General features: G+C 43.6%; 1 protein-coding gene across 1 annotated transcript in view; it reads right to left on the bottom strand.

Annotated features, from left to right (window-relative positions):
• Positions 1-19,094, bottom strand: part of ADGRV1 (adhesion G protein-coupled receptor V1) — a 394,890-nt gene that overhangs the window by 80,522 nt on the left and 295,274 nt on the right. The window contains exon 87 of the mRNA XM_054177896.1: positions 4,207-4,364. Coding sequence (XP_054033871.1) covers positions 4,207-4,364 — 158 coding nt within the window. The remainder of the gene's footprint in view (positions 1-4,206; positions 4,365-19,094) is intronic.

The raw sequence follows: 19,094 nt of genomic DNA, 5'->3' as shown, positions 1-19,094 counted from the left end.
TCTCAATTTCTCATATCCACACTGCATGAGGTACTTTCATTTCTGATTGCAAAAGCTCTATGGTAGCACAACTACAGTTTGCTGTGCAGGTGCAAGCTGTAGTAGAAGTTACAATCTGCTTTTAAAAAATAAGCTATAACTGACATTTCTCTGAACGTCCTCCTTCCTGATTATTTCCACCCCACTGCCCCTTGTGTTCTGAGACCCCAACATTCTCTGTAACATTTTCTGGATTCTACTGGATAAAGATATCACTTTGATTCCTAAATCAAACAAAGGTTTTGTTCACCACCTTTATTTCATGGTTTTATGTCATGTAGATATACTTCCAATTAGTACTTTCTGCCATTTTGAATGCAACATCCTTAAATGTTTCATGGGTAGCCTCAACTTCCTTCCACAGATGATTCACCCTCTTTTTCCCCTTAATTCACTCAGAAGCTCATTGCCCATCCAGGCTGGCCGTCTGCCCCGGTGGCTTATCTTCCGGCACCTTGGCACAGCCTGTCCCTGTGCCTTCAGGAGTTCTTTCTTGAAGTAGGTCCAGCCCTCCTGGACCCCTTGGTTTTTAAGGGCTGTTTCCCAAGGTACCTTCTGAGTTAGTTCCTTAAGTAACCTGAAGTCTGCCCTCTGGACGTCCAGAGTGGAGGTTTTCCTGCTGCCCCTCTTAGCTTGACTGCATATTGAACACTCAATTATCTCATGGTCACTGGACCCCGGACAGCCTCCAACAGCCACAGCTCCCACCAGCCCTTCTCTCTTTGTAAAAAGAAGGTCAAGCAAAGCCTTACCCCTGGAAGGCTCACTCAGCAGCTGGGATAGGAAACTATCCTCCATACACTCCAAGAACCTTCTAGACTGCCTCCTCTCTGCTGTGTTAAGTTCCCAGCAGATATCAGGCAGGTTAAAGTTGCCCATAAGAACAAGATTTGGTGGTCTTGAGACAGCCTCTAGTTGCCTATAAAATAATTCATCAACCTCTTCATCCTGGTTGGGTGGTCTATAACAGACTCCAACCAGGATGTCTGCCTCGTTGGCCTTCCCTCTAGTTCTTACCCACAGGCACTCAACCTGATCACTCTTAATCCCTATTTCCATGGTGTCTACAGACTCCCTGGTGTACAGGGCTGCCCCTACACCCCTTCTCCCTCGCCCATCTCTCCTGAAGAGCCTGTAGCCATCAATTACAGCACTCCAGTCATGTGAGTCATCCCACCATGTTTCTGTGATGGCAACTAGAACAGAATAGAATCTCCTGCTGCAACAAGGCTTCCAGCTCCTCTTGTTTGTTACCCATGCTACATGCATTAGTGTACATGCACTTCAGCTGGGCTGCTGGTTTCACCCCTGACTCCAGCTTACCACCCTCAGACTCCTGTCTTGGGGGGACTGGTTTCAGCCCCTTCCCCCTTCAAATCTAGTTTAAAGCTTTGTCAATGAGTTCTTCCAACTCCCTTCCTAGAATCCTTTTCCCTCTGGGGGATAGGCTATTCTCACGTGCTAGAATCTTTCTCCCTGTCTGGGACAGATGTACTCCATCTGTTGCTAGCTGACCTGGTGCCATAGAAAGTTCTCCAAGATCAAAAAAAACCAAAATTCTGTTGGTGGCACCAGCCTCTGAGCCACTTGCCAATGACACCTACTTTCCTGTTCCTCTCAGCATTCCTTCCTGCAACTAAGGGTATTGATGAAAAAATTACCTGTGCCCCTGACCCCTCAAACAGTTTTCCCAGAGCCTTGAAGTCCTTTTTGATTGCCTTAGGACCTCTGGTTTCAACCTCATCGCTCCCCATCTGCATAACTATCAAGGGATATTAATCAGAGGATGGTACCAGACTAGGCAGCCTTCTGGTAACATCTCTCACCTGGGCCCTAGGGAGGCAGCAGACTTCCCTGTGGGAAGGATCTGGCCAACATATGCAGCCCTCTGTTCCCCTCAGGAGAGAATCATTAATAACAATTACTCTCCTCTTTATTTAAGGGAACAAGTCCTGACGTGGGGGCAAGCTGTTTTGCTTTGGGCAACACCTCAGATGGTGTGTCTTCTGGCTTCTCATTCACCTCACCCTCAGCTTCCAGTGCCCCATATTTGTTTTGCAAGGGCAGCTGGGAAGCTGAGGGAGCCGTGAGGGTTTTACTTTGCTTCTCCTAACAGGGACCTGTATCCATTTCCTGCTGCATCTTGGGTCTCCTCCCTCTGCTCAGGGAGCCTGCAGAGCCCAGTTCCTCAAATCCAACTCCCTTCTACATTCCCTTACTGTCTTAAGTCTAGCAACCAGCTAAGGTCTTGAGCATCATACCCATAAGCAATGTGTATCAGACCTCATCCAAACTCGCACAGCTCTTAGTCAAGCTGATGCTTTGTCACTAAGAAAGAAATTAATATTTGAAGAAACAACCAGATGATGAATATTTAAATAAAATTGATTAAATTTAAATATAAATATTTAATATTCACTTAAATGTTCTTATAGAAGGAGTGTATTTCTATAACCCAAATGTTAAAAAAACACCACAAAACCAAACAAAAACCCCACAGCCCCACATTTCGTAACACAATGATCACTGCAGATCTGAGCATTTGAACAAGACAGCTGCTCTTTATAAATCTGAACAGTTACAAGCACTGGACTGCTCAATGGAATGTTTTAATAATCCACTGTCCCTTTTAAGTTCAGATGACATTTATTTAATGAATTGGGAAAAATGACTGAAGAATCTTTCTCAAGTTTATGACATCTAACTGGCTTCAGACTTTTATTAAAATCTGTATACTTGCACTTGTTTATGAAACTGATTTTATTTTTATTTCCCCCCCCCCCAAAAAAAAACCAAAAAACAAACATGAAAATAAATATTTCAAGCTTCCCACAGAGTGTTCTATTTATTATGGTATTGGTCTAAACTGCTGAAACTTTATTTTGGGAACATTATTGTATTTGAAACTGTTCTGACAGAGGAGACCAACCGATACTTCCTGTTTTGCACAGGACAGATCTGTTCTTTCAAGCACATTTCACTTGTAAGCAGCATGAGGAAATTTCAAAACTGAGGTGGTTAACTCCAAAGACTCCAACACGTAGCCTCTCTGATAGGCTGTGTAGCCACCAAGTGCTCCGCAAAAACACAATGGGCAGAAGCCGTGTCCAGCAACTGAGGCCAAGCAGAGGAGCACAGTGTGGGTTCATATCTCATGGCTGCCCTGCAGGGAGGCAATCAGTGATGCAACCCCAGCCCTCCATAGGACAGAGCTGTTTGGTACCCCCAGCAAAAATCAGTCTAGTAGCCTTCTATGATGGAATGACTAAGATCAGTGGACGATGGAAGAGCTATGGATGCCATCCACCAGGAATTCAGTGAAGCCTTTGACTCAGTTCCTCACAACATCCTTGCCTCTAAACTGGAGAGATACAGATTTGATGGGTGTACTGTTCAGTGGGCAAGGAACTGGTTGCATGGTCCTGTACAGAGAGTACTGGTCAATGGCTCAGTGGCCTGACTGAGACTGATGACAAGCACTCTCCTTCAGGGGTCTGTGCTAAAGACAGTGCTCTTTAATATCTTCACCAATAACATAGGTAGTGGTATTGAGTGCACTATCATCAGGTTTGCAGATGACACCAAGATGAGTGGTGCTTAAATTAAAAGAGGGAGATCAGACCAAACAGAAGGGAGAAATGTTCCATAAAGACAATGAATGGTGAGACTCTAGCCCAGGCTGCCCAGAGAGGTGATAGATGCCCTTCCCTGGAACCATTCCAGGTCAAACAGGGCTCTGAGCAACCTGCCCTAGTTCGAGATGTCCCTACTGACTGCAGGGAGGTTACACTAGATGACCTGTCAAGGGTCCTTCCAAACCAAACCATTCTATGATTCTATGAAAACCAGGCACGGGGACAAAGTGCTCCAGCCAGGGTGGTGCTGTGCTCTATGCTGCTCTCCTCGCTGGATGCAGCCAGTGATGCTGATGTCTTATTCCAGGTTTAACACATCTTTTTCCTCCTAAGACAGTTAAGCATCTCCACAACTTTAATCATTTAAGTACTCTCACAGACTTCAAAGGACCACTAGCATGCTTAATCTTATACAAGTGCGTGGGTGTCTGTGGAGGTGCGGTTTCTAGCAGGGTTTCCTGAACTGGCGAGAACAGTTGCTACTGTTCTGAAAGTCCAACTTGTTTGTGTAGAGACAGCCAACAAATCGTACCTGCAGCATTTGTTCTTCCTCTGAAAATATCGTCATAGGCTTTCCATTGTGGGGTCACCTGGTAGGCATGGATGAACACCACGAAAACCACCACCAAGCACATTAATGGCACCAGAGCTGCGGTGAAAAGGGCAGCATAGGCATTTGGGATGAAGCACCTGATGGAAAAAAAAGAAATGAAAAAACAACTCCGTTAATAAACATAAAATCCACCCAGAAACTGCCATGAGTGAAAATATTTTTTAAAAATAGATGTTTTTGAAGAAGGATGTGTTTAAACCCTTCAACTTTATTCCCAGAGCAAACCTGACACGATGTACTGGGTTCTGTTGGTTCTTATCTCCTCGTGTCATCTTAAGGAACATAATATTTGCACCTTAAGAGTCTGTGTGTTATATTTAAGCCCAGCTGATGCTGGAGAGCTTTGAACTGTTGCAGTGGAACAATTTATACTTTAACAAACTCCATGCATGCTATATTCATTTAATGTGATCACTCTTAGTCACCAAAGTCTAAAAGGGCATTATGTAATTTTCTATACTTATCTCCTGAAACCACAAATTAAAATATGAGGAAATATTTTTAAAATAAATGAACAAGTCTTAAAGGCAAGATAACTATGCCTCCTCAAGTTGTTGGAAATTACATGTCATTTGTACACTGGAGCCAAATGCTTACTCCCATTTATATATATGTATATATATATATGTGTGTGTATATATATATATATACACATACATAAACAGTCCTGTCTCTCCTTACCCTCCCCATTTATTAAAGTTGTAATTATTTATAAAGATGGGACAGGAATTAATCCTGGATAAAGAAAAAAAGTCAAATTACACATATCAGATGATGACTTGAAGGATATGGAGATGGTGGTTAGAGAGAGCTGTCGATGGTATGAGAGATCAGGGCTTTCTGTGAACTCCCTGGAGGGCAGCATGTGCTTCACAGTCACTGACCTACTCTGGAGATGACGCACAATGGAGCAGCCCAAGGGACAGCTCGGGAGTCAGGATGTCTAGAGAGTTATGTGGTCACTGCTGTCCCTATTAAGAGGGTGTAACTTAGCCAGCCCTTCTGTTTCTCAGGTCAACTCTGCTGCATCATCTTAGAGTCAATGCTGCTGTAACACCCATCTGAGAAAAGCCTGGATATGTGTTTCATTGATACACATGGTATACCTTCTGGTTCTGCTTAGGTGGACGTGTGTACTCTGTCCAGCAAGTCAAGGCTGCATTTTATCTCTGGTCCTTCAGACCATCAGTCAGGAACAGTCAGCAAATCCCAAAATAATTTCCAGCATTATCTATATACCCTCTACACCTCTGTCCATAAGGTACAGGCTCAGGAAGACACCAAGTGGAGATATCCCCTGGCAGATGGATATTAGGAAGAAATTCATTACAGTGAAGGTGGTGAGACACTGAAAAAGGTTTTCCAGGGAGGCTGTGGATGCCCCCTCCTTAGAAGCATTCAAGGCTAGGTTAGACAGAGTCTTGAGCAACCTGGTCTAGTGGGAGGTGTCCCTGCCCATGGCAGGGGGTTGATCTTTAAGGTCCCTTCCAACACAAACCATTCTATAATTCTATGAATCTACAACATCACTGAGCAAGAAAGCAAGCAACAGGGAATGCAGGAAGTCCCTGTTGGAGTTAAAGGTGTTTGCTGCACAGAAGCACAGAATGGTTGAGCTGGCAAGGGACCACTGGAGGTTGCCTTGTCCATACATCCTGCTCAGGCATGGGCACATAGCACTGGTGGCAGCTCCACAATATGTATCACTGCTCTGGGTCACAAACCAGGACACAGGAATCTCCACCTAAATAAGGACAAACTTCTTTACTTCGATATATTTTTGTATTTCAAAGATCAGTTATATTTTTTAAAACGAGTATCTGAATGTTTAGAGAGATTTCAGAAAATTACTGAAAACTGCATAAAAAGTGAGAAGCCACAGGGATAGATCACTTTTACTGATATCCTTAGATATTTGCTCTAGAAAAGACAGTGAGAAATTTTGCAGACAAGAAATGCATAAAGCTTAGTTTGGACCTTTTTTCTTGAAAGCAGTAGTGAACATTCAACAACAACCAAGACTGTCTATAAGTGCTCACATACAGTAGTGAGATGATCTTGAGAGACAGCTTTTCTATTATAAAGGCCAACTGAAAATATTTCTAATGCTTAAGACTCATAGACTCATGGAATCATTTTTGTTGGAAGAGGTCTTTAAGATCATCAGTCCAACTGTTCAGCCCAGCACTGCCAAGTCCACTGTTAAAGGCATATCCCTCAGCACCACATCTGCATGTCCTTTAAATCCCTCCAGCAATGTGGACTCCACCACTGCCCTGGACAGCCTGGTCCAGGCTACACACTGTTTGAAATTGTTCCTCACGTCAAACCTAAACCTCCCCTGGCACAACTTGAGCCTGTTTCCCCTTGCCCTGTTGTTTGTTACTTGGGAGATGGTCATCCACCTGCCTCCACCTCCTTCCAGGGAGTTGTAGAGAACCAGAAGGTCTCCCCTCAGCTTCCTTTTCTCCAGACTAAACTACCCCAGTTCCTTCAGCTGCTCCTCACCACACCTGCTGTCTAGACTCTTCCCCATCTTTTTTGCCATTCTCTGGACACATTCCAGCAAGTGTCCTTGTTGTGAGGGCCCCAGAACTGCATCCAGTATTTGGGGTGTGTCCTCACCAGTGTTGAGTACAGTGGGACAATCACTGCCCTAGGCCTGCTGGCCAGGACACCAGGGGCACATAATTATTATTCCATGAGACATTTGTCACATGGAACTACCACATGTCTTGTATTCCTAGCACTGGATGTGACTGATCCAGTGATAGGACAAAGAGCAGTGGGTATGAACTCAAACACAGGTTTCACTTGAACTTAAGGAGAAACTTTGAGGGTAACAGAGGACTGGAGCAGGCTGCCCAGAGAGCCCTTGGATTCTCCTCCAGACACTTTCAAAACCCACACCTGCAATGTGATCTAGGCAAACCTGCTTTGACAGGGGGGTTGGACGAGATGATTTCATAGAATCATAGAATCAATAAGGTTGGAAAAGACCTCAAAGATCATCAAGTCCAACCTGTCACCACAGACCTCATGACTACTAAAACATGGCACCAAGTGCCACATCCAATCCCCTCTTAAATACCTCCAGGGATGGTGACTCCACCACCTCCCTGGGCAGCCCATTCCAATGGCTAGCAACTCTCTCTGTGAAGAACTTTCTCATCACCTTGAGCCTAAACATTCCCTGGTGCAGCTTGAGACTGTGTCCTCTTGTTCTGGTGCTGGTTGCCTGGGAGAAGAGACCAACTCCCACCTGGCTACAACCTCCCTTCAGGTAGTCCAACCCCTACCATTCTATGATTCTGTGATAATTCCATACTAGTACAGAATGACTTTTTAATTGTTCTACAACTGAAAAAGAAGAATAAATACACCCCCCATGTTGGGGCCTGGGTTGTCATGAAGCATTATGAGCACTATGAGGAGAGACTGAGGGAGCTGGGGTTGCTTAGCCGGGAGAGGAGGAGACTCAGGGATGACCTTATTGCTCTCTACAACTACCTGAAGGGACGTTGTAGACAGGTGGATGTTGGTCTCTTCTCCCAGGCAGCCAGTACCAGAACAGGAGGACACAGTTTCAGGCCGCACCAGGGGAGGTTTCAGTTGGATGTTAGGAAGAATTTCTATACAAAGAGAGTGATTGCCCATTGGAATGGGCTGCCTGGGGGGGTGGTGGAGTCATCATCATTGGAGATGTTCAGGAGGAGACTTGATGGGGTGCTTGGTGCAATGGTTTAGTTGTTTAGGTGGGTTGGATTGGTTGAGGGGTTGGACGTGATGATCGTGAAGGTCTCTTCCAACCTGGTTCTTTATTTATATTTATTATTATCATTATCATCATCAGCAGCAGCAGCTAATTTAGAATGTGTACCATGATAGCTTTGTTCAGAATACATATTGTGATAGCCTTGTAAAAGAACATGAACTGCTGTTCTGATAAACAACTGTTGGGAAAGTTAGCAATAAGCAGACATTGTAACACTACAGGAGATGTGAATCTGGGATTGTGATTCAATCTGTGCAAATGTCAACAACCAACCAGATTGATCAAAAGGGCGCATGGACAGCTCTTGAGGATGCAGAGCAGCCGATCACATTGCAGAACAGTGCGAGTACACCATATAAAAGTAGAGCTGATAGTTAATGAAGTTGAATGATTTATGCATCATATTGGTGTCATGTCACTCCTGTTCCCACATGGACTTAAAAGGCCCTGGCACCCCCCATAAAAAACAACCTATATTAGGGTTTTTTTCCTTCAAAATAAAGCAGCAAGACACTTATTTTACATAATTTTTTTTGCTAGGACTAAAATGCTGAGAAACGGCTTTAATATACATATTTTTTTTCTTTCTCTCTTGAGAACTAGTGAAGATGTTCACTCAGTCTAAACTGATACTTTTAAATACCACAAACATGGAGGGATTAGGACCTACAAATTAACAGACAATTATGATCCTCCCCTTGGAAAAGATGAAATCTCTGAAAGTCAGATAAATTTACATCAATTAATTGACTAAAATGACCTCACTTACTGGCCAGACAAAATCAGGGCTTTACCTTGGTGTAGCTTTATTTTCCCTTTCTAATCTCTATAAATGGATTACTGGGCTTGCTTTCTTCTCAAGGGAGTGAAGCATGTTTATCTGACCCTCCAAGTTTTTTTGTAGTCTTCTGTGATCTCCTAATCTCTAGCACTTCCTAAAATCTGGAGAGATGTTCCAGCTCTGTAAGATACTTTATTTTTCTACTATTTTCAAATGAAAAGGAGAAGACAATTGAAAAGATGAATACTAGACTTACTTGTTAGCACAATTTTACGACCAACATTAAAAAAGAGGGGAAAATTTAAAATCAAACAACATTGTTAAGGAGAAAAGGACTATTTTTAAAAGTCAGGAAAGTATTAAGTGAAAAAAATAAACTTTAATCCTCTATAAGGAAGAGAGCCTAAAAAATGCCCAATGTGTTAAAGACAGCTTCATTCTGTTATTGTCATGTCTTGAATTCTAAGGATAATATCCTTCAAATGCATCTTCAAATTAAGTCTGACAAAACAATGGATGTTTTCTTGTCTATCCAATACCTGCTGTTCTCATTTAATTTGGGCTCTAGGCAGTTAACATTTTGATTTTTACTTGCTATGTGAGTTTATCTCCAGAGCTAGACATAGATTGTAATTATCATAATTACTATTGTTGCTGTTTTGTAGTTTATTTTTATTTTCATAGGAAAAAACATAAGAAAAAAGAAGGAAGGGGGAAATTAAAAAAAAAAAAAAAAAGAGAAAAAGCTTTTGGGTGGAAAGGACTTTAAAGGTCATCTAGTCTAACCCCTCCCCTGTACTCAGCAGGGAAATCTACATCATTTTGTTTCAAATTGTCACCCCGTTTAAGTACTGGAAGGCCACCAGACAGTCTTCCTGGTGCCTTCTCTTCTCCAGGCTGAACAACCCCAATTCTATCAGCCTAGCCTTACAGCAGAGGGCTTGCACCCCTCCCATGTGTGTGGCCTACCCTGGTCCTGCTCCAACAGGTCCATGCCTCTGCCGTGCTGAGAACTCCAGAGCTGGCCCCATCACTGCAGGTGTGGTCACAGCAGAGTGCAGCACAGGGGCGGAACATTCTCCCTCCACCTGCTGCTCAAATTGCTGGAGGATCAGCCCAGGACACACATGGGTCTGGGCTATGAATGCACATTGGTCACTTACGTTGAGCTTCTCCCCACCAAGCACCCCAAAGTCCTTCCCTGCAGGGCTGCTCTTCAACTCTTCATCCCCTGTCTTTGACTGCTACCAGGGATTGCCCCAACCCAGGTGCAGGTCCTTGCCTTTGGCTTTGTTGAGCCTTATGAGGTTCATCTGGTTCAACTTCTCTATTTTCATTATTATTTAATCTTGGGTATAAAGCCTAACAACTCTTAAGCTTCTCCCTTGCTGTAGGCACAGTTGGTGTGAAGACAGCCTAGCGCAGGGAACAGGGAAATGTGGCACCACCTGAGTTTGTTCATCTTGCACACATTACATCAGGAAAGTAAAAAGCAAAGGTCAGTCACACAAATTTAAACTTGTGTTTGTATTTCATCACCTCCATTTAGAGAATGAAATCTCTGTCCCTAAAATAACCTAACAAAAGCCAGAGTTTGAATTACTTGTTCATGCTTACTCAGCAAAGCCTTCACATAGAAGATGAAACGACACAAAAAATGAAAATAGGCAAGATGGATTATGATCTACACACACTCCTAGATGTTCATAGAGTCTGGGCTTTCTTAAAAAGCAGCCTGCTCTGTTCCAGAGCTTTAGTTGGAAATTAGTATTTATGCTTAGATCATCCTCAACAATTAAGCACAGAGCAGGCCAGACATTGCAAATATTATTTTGCAAATAATTGCTTGCTCAAAAGTTGTTAATCTGACTAACTATCCACAGCAATTTGTTTATAGTGTGTATCCAAGCAGCACAGCAAAACCTAAAATATCTTTGTTTTATGAACTCATACTGGATGACTACAATTATTGTTTGCTTCTGATTTTTTTTTTTTGGGTGGCTTAACAGTTTGATCATCAACCCTTTTTCGAAAAACATTTTATGATTTTAATAGCTGGAAGCTCTGATATTTTAACTGTCACTCTGTTGTTAAATATAAGCCTCAGAGAAGGTCCTAATCTCTTGCATTACACCTGGAAATCACCAAAAAACTCGTTTTTCTGCTATATGCTCATCTGTAATTTCATCTGACAAGTTGCTCCTGTGTGGCCCTACAACTACAGCAATAATTCTTACAGGAGTTTATGTTGCTCCCACTGGCTCCTTCCAACTTTCTGCTTGTTTTGGAACACTACTGTTCCTTATATCAAAAACCTTTGCACCTTTTGGCAATGAAGTATGAACCCAAAGCTGGAAGCATTTGGGTAATGCTGTAGTACTTTTATTTCCCTTTCCACCAGGCTAGAGACCAACATTTCATGGACAACTCACACATGATTTAGGCTTGCTGATGTTTTATGCACATGGCCATCTACCATGATGTCAGAATCAATGCAGTGAATCAATGAAGTAAAGTTCATCAGCCACTAAGCAGAGCAGGGCATTTAAAAGCAAAAACAAAAATAAAATTGCTCATTTACTTTAGAATTCCATGCAGGAAAATGCTTGTTTTAGTAGCTGTTTGAGACTGAATCATTGGTGGGCATACCCTCAGGGCAGATAACTGTGTTAAAGCTTCCTGAACATTACAGATTCTCAACCTGAAAAGAATTACATATTCCTGTTCTTCTTTTTTTCTTTTTTTCCCCTTCTTTTTCTTATTGTAATAGTGTTCACTTTCCATAAATACATTAAGCAAGAAGATTAATGTTTGTGCTGTGTCTTGTTTTCCACTCCCCTGACAGGGAAAGAAAAATGTGGACAATTTTGTATGTGCTGTGTTTTATTAAAAAAAGCTTATGCTTCTATGAACTGATATGAAGAAAGCCAGGCAGGGAGGCTTTGCTGAGCTTAAAATGGATAACATTTAAGATGATAGCCACTAGTTCTTGAGGTAATTAAAGCCACATTCACGTCAGAGAAAATTCTGTTTCTAGCATAGAAGATTCTACAGATCTACAAGATCATACAAAAATTCACGGTGCCAAAGGCACATGGATTTAGACCCATAGTCTTTACAGAATCACAGTACCACAGAATGGCTTAGGTTGGAAGGGGCAGTGTGCCCAGATGGCCAAGAAAGCCAGTGGCATCCTGACTTGGATTAGAAACACCATGGCCAGCAGGAACAGGGAGGTGATCATCCCCATGTACTCAGCACTGGTAAAGCCACACCTCAAGTGTGTTCAGTTCTGGGCCCCTCACTATAGGAAGGATATTGAGGTGCTGGAACATGTCCAGAGAAGGCCAATGAGGCTGGTGAAGGGCCTGGAGCACACAGCCTACAAGGAGCATCTTAGGGAGCTGGGGGTGTTCAGTCTGAATAAGAGGAGGCTGAGGTGAGACCTCATTGCTCTCTACAACTACCTGAAGGGAGGTTGAAGTGAGGAGGGGCAGCCTCTTCTCCTTGGTGTCATTTGACAGGACTAGAGGAGATGGCTACAAGCTGCATCAGGGGAGGTTTAGGCTGGATATTAAGAAATATTTCTTCACTGAAATGGTTCTCAAACACTGGAATGGTCTGCCCAGGGCAGTGGTGGAGTCACTGCCCTTGGAGGTGTTCAAGCAGTGTGTGGACCTGACACTTCGTGGCATGGTTTAGTGTTGGTCATTCAGTGATGGGTCAAGGGTTGGACTGGATGATCTTTGAGGTTTCTTCCAAAGGGATGTATTTTGTGATTCTGTGATTAAGGGAATGGAACATCTCCCTTATGAGAACAGGCTGAGGAATCTTGGTGTAGAGGAGACTGAAGGATGACCTCATTAATGTTTATAAAGTTGTGAAAGGCAGTGTTGGGAGGACAGAGCCAGGCTCTGTTTGGTGATGTCCAAGGATAGGACAAGAGACAATGGTTGCAAGCTGGAACAGAGGAGGTTCCATGCGAACAGAAGGAAAAACTTTTTCGCTGTGAGCAGGCTGCCCAGAGAGCTTGTAGAGGCTCCTTCTGCAGAGACATTCAAAACCCACCTGGATGCATTCCTGTGTGATGTACCCTAGGAGATCCTGCTCTGGCAGGGAGGTTGGACTGGGTGATCTTTTGAAATCCCTTCCAACCCCTAACATTCTGTGATTTCATTTCAGTACATGACTACAGCAGGACTTTATGTGTCCTTAAGGCTGACTTGCTTCACATATCAGCCAATACCATGTTTGCCTTTTGTGCTGTAGCACAAAATTGTTGACTCATGCTCAGTTTATCATCCACAATACACAAGAGATCTCTCATAAAGAATGGGTAAACAGGCAGTTATTCCCCATCCTATTTCTGCATAGCTAATTATTGCTGGCAAGACACAATTCTTTCCACATGTCCCCACTGAATACCACACTACTTTTCCAGAACAGATCTCAGATGTCAATAACATTATGAATTGTAACCAACATTCAATGTACTTCTTTCCCAGCTTTGAGCTGTGGTAAATTTGAATGGAAACTCCTTTATCCCAGGCTTGTATTATATAAAGGCAAATGTAATATTTTCCAGTCCATTGGTAACTGAGGAACATGCTGAACAATATTTGAACAACACTTTAAAGTGAAGATTCCTTGAGAAGTTTCACCTAAGAATTCTGAAAAATTTACCTGAGAACCTGATTAGGATTGTGACAGGTTGTTTTTTTTTTCCAATATGCCTTGTAATATATAAAGACATTGTAGATTACTAGATTTGTACTAACATTGCTCCAAAGGTCAGAAACTGAACAGATACGAGACACAAAGTCATAGAATAATTCAGGTTGGGGAAGATCTTCAAGATCACTTGGATAAGGGGATGGAGTCAGTCACCAGCAAATTTGCAGATGACACCAAGTCACCACACCACACCCCTGTTAGAGGGTCAAAAGGGCTCTGCAGATGGACGTTGACTGACTGGGCAGAGTCCAAGAGGATGGCATTCAACAAGTTCAAGTGCCAGGTGCTGCACTTTGGCCACAACAACCCCATGCAGAGCTACAGGCTGGGGAGAGAGTGGCTGGAGAGCTGCCAAACAGAGAGGGACCTGGGGGTGCTGATTGACAACTGCCTAAACATGAGTCAGCAGAGTACCCAGGTGGCCAAGAAGGCCAATGGCATCCTGGCCTGTATCAAGAATAGTGTGGCCAGCAGGAGCAGGGAAGTCATTATGCCCCTGTACTCTGCATTGGTTAGGCCGCACCTTGAGTCCTGTGTCCAGTTCTGGGCCCCTCAGTTTAAGAAGGACATTGAGACACTTGAACGTGTCCAGAGAAGGGCAACAAGGCTGGGGAGAGGCCTTGAGCACAAGCCCTATGAGGAGAGGCTGAGGGAGCAGTGATTGTTCAGCCTGGAGAAGAGAAGGCTCAGGGGTGACCTTATTGCCCTCTACAACTACCTGAAAGGTGGTTGTAGCCAGGAAGGGGTTGGTCTCTTCTCTCAAGCAACCAGCACCAGAACAAGAGGACACAGTCCCAGGCTGCACCATGGGAAGTTTAGGCTCGAGGTGAGGAGAAAGTTCTTCACTCAGAGAGTCATTTATCATTGGAATGTGCTGCCCAGGGAGGTGGTGGAGTCACCATCCCTGGAGGTTTTCAAAGGGGAATGGATGTGGCACTTGGTGCCATGGTTTAGTCATGAGGTCTGTGGTGACAGGTTGGACTTGATGATCTTTGAGGTCTTTTCCAACCTTATTGATTCTATGATTCTATGAAATCATGTAGTCCAGTCCCCCTGTCAAAGCAGGTTTGCCTAGATCACATTGCAGGTGTGGGTTTTGAAAGTGTCTGGAGAAGGAGAATCCAGGGGCTCTCTGGGCAGCCTGCTCCAGTCCTCTGTTACCCTCAAAGTTTCTCCTTAAGTTCAAGTTCAAGTGATTCTGTGCTTCTGTGATTATGCTGTTCCAAAGAGGTAAATATCTTACTTGGATGCATGAAGAGCAGTATATGCTGCACCACATTTGAAGTAACTGTTCTGCTCTAGTAAACACTGCAAACACCTCAGTGGCAAGCTCTGTTTGGTTTTGGCACACTGCAAAAAACATTAATACAATGAAGAAAGTTCACAGGAGAGCTGTGAAAGCAAATAGGGGTCTTATAAATGTGTACAACTACAAACAGACTGAAAAACAATAATTTGGTTTGGTTTAGTATTTGATTTGCATTTTTAGTTTTGGGTTGGTTTTGGTTTTTCCCCACTTTTTTCCTAAAAAGAAGGGATCTCTATTGGCAAGCTACAACTAGGAATGTACATTCTATGATGATTCTGTGATTTACAAGTAGGCAAAAAAGCAAGAGCAGAATATATTCTTCATGTTATAACATATTTTTCTTGCTGGAAAAAAAAATCAAGCTGAGGGACTTAAAACTACATCGAGTGTGGCTCACAGCTATCAGCGTAGTTCCCAAGAGGATCATCAGCAATAGTGTGGCCAGCAGGAGCAGTGATCATATGCCCATGCTTGGCACTGGTGAGGCCACTCCCTGAATGCTGAGCTCTGTTTTGGGGCACTCACTCCAAGAAGGGCAACAAAGCTGGGAAGGGTCTGGAGAACTGATCTGGTGAGGAGCAATTGAGGGAACTAAGATTGTTTAGTCTGGAGAAGGGAGCAGGATGAGGGGAGGCCTCATCGCTCTCTACAACTCCCTGAAAAGAGGTTGGAGCCAGGTGGGTGTTGGGCTCTTCTCCTCAGTATTAGGTTATAAAATGAGAGGAGATTGTACCAAGGAGATTTAGGTTAGAGATTAGGAAAAATTTCTTTGCTGCAAGACTGGTCAGGCATTGGAACAGGCTGCCCAGGTGGTGGAGTCACCATCCCTGGAGGTGTTCAAGGAATCTGTGAATGTGGCACTCTGTGACATGGTGGTCCTTAGGCTGACAGTTGGACTTGATGATCTTAGAGTTCTTGTCCAACCAAAACAATGCTATGATTAGTTGTATTTAGCAGAACAAGAAGAATCAGGGTCACGTCCTTCAAAAGAGGATCCAGACACAAAGTATTAAGGTATTTCCAGGCCCTTCTCCTTTCCTTTCTCCTTTACCCTTTCCTTTCCTTCAGCATCAATAACTACAAACCATGCACAGAACACCTGCACACATCCAAAGAACATGCCTAGCATGTATTTTCTTTAAATCCTATTTGGTATTTCATTAGGATGTTTCACAGGCCTGCCAATGCCTCTGACGATAAGCAAACTCATTTTTATCCATAATCAACTAAAATACTGCACAATCCAGACTGCACATTAAGGAAAATAATCCTTCCTGTGCTCAAGGATGCAAATCACATGTGTAGCTTGAGTCTCAAAATGCAGTTTACTTTATCCAGCACCCAAAGTAATGTTTACCAAAATCTTTATTTTCCCTGCTCCTATGTCTTACATCCTGCCACAGATTAAGCAATCTTTATATGTGTAAAACACACAACAACAACAAAAAGTAGAGAACCAGCAAAAACCTTTGCAAGGGGCAGAGCACATTGCCACAAAGTAGGCATGGAAGCATCCCAGGCACTACCTTTTTTCCCTGAGCCTTCAGAAAGTAAGCACAGTTTTCAGGTGTGCTCTTGAGTAATAAGATGGCATGCAAATGAATAATGCTTTGACTATCTTATATACTATATATACTTGGTATATATTAAACAGAGGCTTTAAAGCTTTTAATTTCCAATTAGCAGCACTAAAATAAAACTCACTCATGTAAAACAGTGTGGTTTTGGTTGGTTTTGGGGGGTATTTTTAAGTATATTAGTGTCAGGTCAACAGGTACAACACTGGGGATTACAGTTGCCAGGGCACTGCTTAGACAGTCTTTCTCTGTGGATGTACTGACATGTCAATATAGCTTGAGACAATATTCTCCAACCAGATGTTGACCCAGTGTTGGCAAAAATGTCTGCTGGGGTAAATGAAAAGGAAAAACAAGGACGTTGTTAAAAAGCCCATCCTCAGTTGACAGTGATTTACTAGGGGACATCCAGAGTGGTAAGTGAAGATCTAGATCAAGCATGGTCAAGCATGGATGCTCTTACTATCCAAAATGCCTGACTCTCTTTCGTATTGATCCAGCAAGGTACTTGCAAAACAGTGTCCTGACTGAGTCAAAAAAGTCATCACTGATGAAACTACATCAGAACTGATTCCTTCCATCTTCTACAGTCTATTAACTCTATTCCAACCCTTCTTTAGGCCTTAGGACTCTGTATTGGGTTGATCTTGAGTGGATGTGAGGTGCTCACCAAGTTGCTCTTTCATTCTTCTCCTCAGCATGATTGGGTGGCAGAGATGGTGATATAGAAAATAAGATGGAAAAAAACCCATCAAGTGGGTCAAGATAAAGGCAGTTTAATAGAGCAAAAACAAAGGCCATGTATGGAAACAAAGGGAAACAAAAGATTAATTCTCTGCTTCCCATTAGCAGGCAATGTTCAGCTACTTCCTGAGAAGTAACAACTGCTCTAGAACACAGTCGTAGTAAAGAATGTTAACCCTCCTCATCCTTTCTCTTAGCTGTTATTATTGAGCAGATGTCATATGGTATGGAATATCCTTTTGATCAGTTGGGGTCATCTGTCTTAATCTGTGTCCCCTCCCAGGATCTTGCCCACCAGCAGCCTACTGTTGAGGGAGGAATGCTGAAGAGACAATCTTGATACTGTGGAGCACTGCTCAGAAGCAGCCAAAACACTGCTGTGTTATCAACGCCTTCCCAGCTACACAGCACAGAGCTATGAGGGATGCTATGGGGAAAATTTAACTCCAGCTCAGCCAGACCCAAATACAGCTGTTCAAAAATGCCCAGAAGCCTTTAAGGGTCCACCATACATACTCTGATTTTGTTACAAAATGCTTCCCTTACTGCTATTAATCCAGTTCTCATTCTGTTACAAGTACTCATGAATTAATACAACACACAAAGAAATAAATCTAACGAAGGCTCTTTGCAGAGATCAGAGGAGATACAGAACTAAGTATGGTGTAGTTTTGGCTGTGAGAAAGGAGTCAAACAATGAGAATGAAAACCAGTATGTGTCTCTTAACCTCTGGGCCAGGCCTGAGCCCTTGAACTCTTATTTGGCATGAATGTTTGGGATTTATAATGCAAGATAAGCAAGAATCTCCTCAATTCTAGAAGACCTAGTGAAATTGATGAGGGGACAGAGAGTCTGCTCAGCAAGTTTGCTGACAATACCAAACTGGGAGGTGGCTTGGCTGAGACACCTGAAGGCTGTGTGGCTACTCAGCGAGACTTGGACAGACTGAGAGCTGGGCAGAGAAGAACCTAATGAGGTGCAACAAGGATAAGTGCAGAGTCTTGCATCTGGGAAGGAAGAATAAACTGCACCAGTACAGATTAGGAGGAGATCTGCTAGAGAGCAGCCCTGTGGAGAAGGACCTGGGAGTCCTGGTGGACAACAAATTCTCCATGGGTCAGCAATGTGCCCTTGTGGCCAAGAAGGCCAATGGGGTCCTGGAGTGTGTCCAGCAGATCCAGGCAGGTTTTCCTCTACCTCTGCTCTGCCCTAGGAATATTGAATCCATTTCTGGGCTCCTCAGTTCAAGAGGGACAGGGGGGATCTGCTTGAGAGAGTCCAAGGGAGGACTACACGGATGATTAAGGGACTGGATCACTGTCTGATGAGATGAGGCTGAGAGCTGTGGGGCTTTTTAGTCTGGAGAGGGAAAGACTGAGAGGGGATCTAATCAATGTCTACAAATACCTGAGGGCTTGGGGTCAGGAAGGAAGGGACACTCTCTGCTCACTTGTGCCCTGTGATAGGACAAGGGGCAATGGATGTAAACAACAGCAGAGGAAGTCCCACCTCAACATGAGGAGGAACTTCTTTACTGTAAGGGTCACAGAGCACTGGAACAGGCTCCCCAGGGAGGTTGTGGAGTCTCCTTCTCTGGAGACTTTCAAGACCCATCTGGATGTGTTCCTGTGTGACCTGTGCTGGAATCTATGGTTCTGTTCTGGCAGGGGGGTTGGACTCAATGACCTTCGGAGGTCCCTTCCAACCCCTAACATCCTGTGATCTGTGATCTGAGAGAAAGGGCACTCCTTCAGCAGAAGAGGTTCAGTCAGTGGAGCGTATTTGGAGTTCTACTGCAAGGAGCAGTAAAATGGCATGGCATGGAGAGCAGGGGCAGACAGGGCTCATTTGGGGCTGAGGCACTTGAGGACAGGCCCAGCTGAGTC

The sequence above is a fragment of the Dryobates pubescens genome, chromosome Z, assembly GCF_014839835.1.
Source record: "Dryobates pubescens isolate bDryPub1 chromosome Z, bDryPub1.pri, whole genome shotgun sequence".
Lineage (NCBI taxonomy): Eukaryota > Metazoa > Chordata > Aves > Piciformes > Picidae > Dryobates > Dryobates pubescens.
Note: the sequence above shows the minus strand (reverse complement) of the source record. Positions and strands in the feature narration are given on the sequence as shown.